At 39.6% G+C, this 7,005-nt stretch overlaps 1 protein-coding gene across 1 annotated transcript; it reads left to right on the forward strand.

The window, feature by feature from the left end:
• The first annotated feature begins 4,228 nt into the window (after positions 1-4,228).
• Positions 4,229-4,555, forward strand: LOC138371023 (uncharacterized). Its single transcript, XM_069335663.1, has one exon. It carries the CDS (start codon positions 4,229-4,231, stop codon positions 4,553-4,555), a length of 327 nt encoding a protein of 108 aa, XP_069191764.1.
• The last annotated feature ends 2,450 nt before the right edge of the window (positions 4,556-7,005 follow it).

Raw genomic sequence — 7,005 nt, forward strand, 5'->3', positions numbered from 1 at the left:
AGGAATCTTTCAGAACCTTGTATACCGCATATGTGAGACCAATCCTGGAGTGCGTGGCCCCAGCATGGAGCCCGTGCATTTTCAAGCACAAGACAAAGCTGGAAGAAGTTCAGAGGAATGCCACTAGGCTAGTCCCAGAACTAAGGAGCATGAGTTACGAGGAAAGGCTGATTGAACGGCATCTCACGTCCCCTGGAAGACAAGACCTTGGGGAGACATGATCACATACAAAATTCTCAGGGTAATTGACATGGTAGACAAGAATGGATTATTTAACACGATGGTACTCGTACAAGGGAACACAGACGAAAGCTGAGTACCTAAATGAGCCACAGGGACATTAGAAAGAAGTTTTCAGTGTCAGAGTAGCTAGTAGATGGAACGCACGAGGAAGTGATGTGGTGAAGGCTGACTCCTTACACAGATTAAAATGCAGATATGATGGATCTCGAGTGGCTTTGGGATCTGTACACCAGCAGATACACGATTTGAGAGGCAGGACCAAAGAGCCAAAGCTAAACCCCCACGAGCACAACTAGATGAGGACAACTAGTTGAGTTCAACTGGGTGAGTACTCACACACACACACACACACTATTTTTATTTATTTAAACAATGTCACCGTATTTTAACAGAGTATATTTACCGTTAGACAAATATTTTTGTTAAATACCCTCAATTACTTAAAATCTCATATTGGAATAGATTTTTAAGATATTAATTACATACACAAAAATTTAAATCCTCTATAATTTTAGACTTACCTTTAATATATATATTTTGCAGGCAAGACAATTATGAGACGGATCTTAGCCAGTACGACTGTGTACAGGTCAGTCTTCAGTGGCTATCATGATGGTAGGTCTCCGGAGACATAATAATTTGGGATCATAATTTTAGGTTATGGTAATTATAAGGAGAAAGCACTTATAACGTCTTTATATTGGGCACATGTGGGCAGAGAGCAGTAACAGACAGAAGGAAAGAACGGTTCCAAAGCATTTGGACCGTAGGGGTTTTGACTCCGACCTGCAAGAAGTGAGATCCACATGCCCTGACTAGTCCAATTAAGTAATTATCAAAAGACGGTGCCAAGCCGGGGAGCCTATGTACATGGCTTGGCTACATTGCCCAAGTGGATGGCTATCAGTGTATTATCAAGAGATAGGAGAGGGAGGAGGCGTAGTTAACATATTATCAATAATGGTATCAATTACGGGGTTTATTTGTCTATGCAGGCTTTGGTTTTGGCTACATTGATGGTGAAGGCTGCTATGATTGTGGTGACATGTGGATAGTTCTGGCTTTAGCGAAGACGGTTCTCACTGTGGTGAAGAAGGTTATGGTTATGGTGTAGTTCGTTTTTGTTAAGATAAAGATGGTTCTGGTTGAGATAAAGACGGTTCTGTTTTTGGTAAATATGGTTCTGGTTGCAGTGAAGATGGTTCTGGTTGAGATTAAGATGGTTCTAGTTTGGGTGAGAATGGTTCTGTTTGCGGTGAAGACGGTTCTGGTTGAGATAAAGACGGTTCTGTTTTTGGTAAATATGGTTCTGGTTGCAATGAAGATGGTTCTGGTTGAGATTAAGATGGTTCTAGTTTGGGTGAGAATGGTTCTGGTTGCGGTGAAGACGGTTTTGGTTGAGATAAAGACGGTTCTGTTTTTGGTAAATATGGTTCTGGTTGCAATGAAGATGGTTCTGGTTGAGATTAAGATGGTTCTAGTTTGGGTGAGAATGGTTCTGGTTGCGGTGAAGATGGTTCTGGTTGAGATTAAGATTGTTCCTGGTTGTGGTGAAGATGGTTCTGGCTGTGGTGAAGGTGGTTCTGGTTGTAGTGAAGATGGTTCGTCACGTGAGGGTGGTACTGATTAAAGTGAAAATATCTCAGACAAAAAAATCGTAAAGATCATTATAGACATCGTAGGCGTAGTCTGATGGCTGATAGTCATTCTCCGTCTCCTGGAATTAATCAAATATTCACCAAATACTGACCACCAGATCAGTAGTTCTGGTGGTCAATATACACAGTAGTTTTGGTGGTGGTGGTGTCGGAACTGATAGTACGTGTACGTATGGTTGAGCTTCAGATTCGAAATAAAGAGACCCCTAAAAAAAGTAAAAGTTTTGATGGTTCCCAGGCGGTAAGGAATGGTTCCGACACTGGTTCAGGAATGTTGGTGGAGTAAACCATCTTAACGTTTTTTAGGTTCATGTATATTAATCAGAGTATTAGTCATACAAAAGCGAAATTATCTCGTCCTCAATGCTTAAAGGAGTTGAAAGTCCCTGTAATTCCTGTCCTGGATGTTGTAATTGCTGAGATGAAGATGAACATTGTTAATGTCCGTCCTCATAAATAAAATCCAGTAGGGACATAAAATCATCATCAGTACTTGGAGGATTTGAAGAAGTTTGAGTTTCGTATGCAGGATAATTGTCTGGCTGAACTGGTGATAAACATTATTCAGTTGAGTCTCCAAGCAAGTCATCCATAAGCGACATAAAATCCTCTTCACTGCTTGGATGATTTGATTACATGTATGTTTCCTACTGAGGACCAATATCCAGACCAACTCCAGACACATTCATCGTATTGTGTCCAGAGTCACGTGACTGTGACTGAGATTGAGGTGCAAAGTCTGGTTTCATATCATGAGTCTCGGCTTTATTCCTTCTTCGGTCATCACGGGCTTTCTTACCTGAGGCTCTAGCGCCGACCTTTTTTTTCCGCTTTTTTTCAAGACCATTTACAAGAGGCAATTTCCTCTTGGCCTGAGGCTTGTAAACCATCTTATCTTTTGCATCCAGCCAGGCCAAGCCTTGGAAAGCGTACTGATTACCGTACTTGGCACCCAACCTCTTCACAGCCACGCCGGCTGCACTAAGCTACATTCCGAAGTCGACGGCTTCTGCCGCATGTTCTTTGTTCACAAAGCAGTAATGTAAGTGATGCATGATTACGTCATGACGGAAGATCAAGTCAATGGGGTCATTGGTGAAAATAATATTTTCCATTACAAATTTCTCAAAGGCTTCCCTACCCGCATACCTCCTTTGAGACTCCAGGAACCGTTTGAGGAACTCTTCATCCTAGCGATCTCGAGCAGCCATGTTTATGTTTACTTGGACAAATGTAAACGTGTAATATTTATGTGTAATGAGGAATGTAAATGTGTAATGTTTACTTGGCTTTGGTTGCTCATACCTCCAAATACATAACACAATCAAAGATCTCGAAATTTAGTTAGTTCAGATGATGTGAATTATAAGAATGAAAATTATGTTGATGTTTAAAAAAATACTGTAGTTAGAGATATGGCAAAGAGGGATAGTAATGAATATGGCAACTTGAAGTGATAAGCATGATGCATATGGTAATCATGAGTATGCACACAGAAATCATTAACGTGACGTAAGAACATATAAATGAAGATAACTGCAGAAAGCCTATTGGCCCATCCAGAGCATCAACTTTATCTTCACCCAATCTCATTCTCAAAAGCTTCAAATAATACAGTAGCTAGAGATATAGTAAAGAGGGTAGTAATGAGTACAATAGATTACTACTGAACTCAATACTTTATAGGAAAGTAATGAGTGCGAATATATAGATTTAGGAGCTCCTATCCTAAATCTAAGCTTATCCAATTTATACTCATTGCTTCATGTTCTGTCTTATGTTGATACTTTTAAAACCTTATTAATATCTCTTTTCTTATGTCCATTCAACCACTTTTACACCTCAATCATGTCAGCCCTAATTCTTCGCCTTTTAAGAGATTGTAATTTAAGCTTTGTCAATTTTTCTTCATATGACAGGTTTCTAATTTGGGGGATTAACTTTGTCATCCTACGCTGGACACGTTCTTGCGAGTTTATATCCATTCAATAATACGGCGACCAAAACTGAACAGAGTAATCTAAATGGGGTAGTGATGACTATTGTGCTAATGGTAATGATGAGTATGGTGCATACGGTAGTGATGAGCAAGGTGCATATGATAGTGGAGTTTATGGTGAATATGGTAGCATTGATTATGTTCCATATGAAAGTGATGAGTATGGTGCATATAATAGTTATGACTATGGTGCTTATGGAAGTGATGAATATGGTGCATATGGTATACATAAGTATGGTGCACATGGTAGTAATGACTTTGCTCAATGTGGTAGTGAATATAATGCACGTGAACAACCAGAGCGCAACTCCATAGTCTCCTGAGCCTGATGGATACCTGCTATGTTGCATATGATTGGGATGACATAGGTGCTAATGGTAGTGATGACCATGTTGCATATGGTAGTGATGACCATGTTGCATATGGTAGTGATGGCCATGTTGCAAATGGTAGTGATGACCATGTTGCATATGGTAGTGATGACCATGTTGCATATGGTAGTGATGGCCATGTTGCAAATGATAGTGATGACCATGTTGCAAATGGTAGTGATGACTATGGTGTATATGATAGTGATGACCATGGTGCATATGGTAGCAATGAAAATTATGTATATGGTAGTGATGATTATGGTGCATATGGTAGTTATGAGTAGGATTCATATGGTAGCGATGAGAATGGTGCATATGTTAGTGATGAGTTTGGTGCATATAGTAGTGATGACCATATTGCATATGGCAGTAATGAATATGGTGCATATGGCAGTAATGAATATAATAATAATAATAATAATAATAATAATAATAATAATAATAATTTTTATTTAGGTAAAGGTACATACATAAAGAGATTTTACAAAGTTTGTTGGCTTTATAGATAGAGCTAGTACATACAATGCCTAAAGCCACTATTACGCAAAGCGTTTCGGGCAGGAAAAAACACTAATGACTAAAGCTTAAAACTAATGGGTAAAAAGAAAAAAATGCGTTGAGTACAAATAAATATAGAGGTAAAAGAGGGGGGAACATTGTTGAAAAAGCAGCACAAATACAATTACAAATTATTACAGAAAATTACATTCTAACAGCGTTGATTTGAAAAACAAAAAAAACAAAAAACATACATGGGTTGACAATAGAGGGGTAAGGTAGGTTACAGGGAATTTATTAGGTATAGCTTCGATTTTAACTTAAACTGGTTGAGAGAGGTACAGTCTTTAACATGGTTGGGAAGGTTATTCCACATTCTGGGCCCCTTGATTTGTAGAGCATTTCTGGTTTGATTAAGTCGTACTCTAGGAAGATCAAAACTGTATTTATTTCTGGTGTGGTGCTCATGGGTTCTGTTACAACCTTCTATGAAGCTTTTGAGATCAGGATTGGCATTATAGTTTAGCGTTTTATATATGTATAATATACATGAGAGAATGTGCAGTGACTTAATGTCTAACATATTCAGAGATTTGAGTAGGGGTACCGAGTGATGTCTGGGGCCAGAATTGGATATTGTCCTAATAGCAGCTTTGTGTTGAGTAATTAGAGGACGTAAGTGATTTTGGGTAGTAGAGCCCCAAGCACAAATACCATAGTTGAGATATGGATAGATAAGGGAGTAATAGAGAGACACCAGGGCAAGGCGTGGTACATAATATCTGATCTTAGAATCTTAGAATATGATCTAAGATGATATGATAGCGGTAGTAATGACAATGTGGTAGTGAATATATGAATATAGTGAATATTGGTAGTGGTAGTGAATATTGGTAGTGGTAGTGAATATATATATAAATGCATATTCTAAGATATGCACCATCTTAGAATATGGTGCATATGGTAGTGATTAGTATGTGCATATGGCAATGATGACTATTGTGCATATGCTAGTGATGACTATGCTGCATATAGTTGTGATGAGTATGGTGCATATGTTAGTGATGATTATGGTGCATATGGTATTGACGACTATGGAGTTTACGGTAGTGATAAGGTTGACCAGACCACTCATTAGAAGGTGAAGGGATGACGACGTTTCGGTCCGTCCTTGACCATTCTCAAGTCGATTGTCACAATCGACGAAGGAACTTGAGAAGGATTTTTGTATTGTATTGTATTGATTTTTGTATTCTCAATTGAGAAGGAACTTTGTAACACAACATCAACATGGGTTGAAGGGTGGCAAGTCCTGCCTCACAGGGTTAATTGAATTCTACGACCAGGCAACAAAAATCACGCAAAAAAGATAGGGATGGGCAGATTGCATATTTTTGGATTGCCCAGAAAGCCTTTGATACAGTACCACATAGGAGGCTAGTGAAAAAGCTGGAGATGCAGACAGGATTGAATGGGAAGGTACTCCATTGGATAAGGGAGTACCTAAGCAACAGAAGACAATGAGTCACTGTGAGGGGTGAGGTCTCACATTGGCGAGACGTCACAAGTGAGGTCCCGCAGGGGTCAGTCCTTGGACCTATAATGTTTCTGATATATTTAAATGATCTCCCAGAGAGTATAGACTCGTTTCTCTCAATGTTTGCTCAGGACGCAAAAATTATGAGGAGGACTGAAACAGAGGAGGACAGTAGGAGGCTGCAAGATAGCCTAGACAGAATGAATGAATGGTCCAACAAATGGCTGCTCAAGTTCAAACCAAGTAAATGCAAAGTAATGATACAAGGCGGCGGAAACAGAAGGCCAGACACAGGATACAGAATAGGAGATGAAGTACTTCATGAAACGGCCAGAGAGAAAGATCTAGGGGTTGATATCACATCAAACCTGTTTCCTGAAGCCCACATAAAAAGAATTACGTCTGTGGCATATGCGAGGCTGGCTAACATCAGAGCAGCATTCAGGAACCTGTGTAAGGAATCATTCAGAATCTTGTATACCACATATGTAAGACCAATCCTGGAGTATGCGGCCCCAGTATGGAGCCCGTACCCTGTCAAACACAAGACGAAGCTGGAAAAAGTTCAGAGGTATTCCACAAGACTAGTCCCGGAACTAAGAGGCATAAGTTACGAGGAAAGCCTGCGAGAGATGCACCTTACGACACTAGAAGACAGAAGAGAAAGGGGAGACATGATCACTACCTACAAAATCCTCA

This window comes from Procambarus clarkii, chromosome 34 (genome assembly GCF_040958095.1).
Source record: "Procambarus clarkii isolate CNS0578487 chromosome 34, FALCON_Pclarkii_2.0, whole genome shotgun sequence".
NCBI lineage: Eukaryota > Metazoa > Arthropoda > Malacostraca > Decapoda > Cambaridae > Procambarus > Procambarus clarkii.

What these genes read in the sequence shown, in the direction of transcription:
- LOC138371023 (XM_069335663.1), top strand. Translation starts at nt 4,229, where the DNA reads ATGGATACCTGCTATGTTGCATATGATTGGGATGACATAGGTGCTAAT.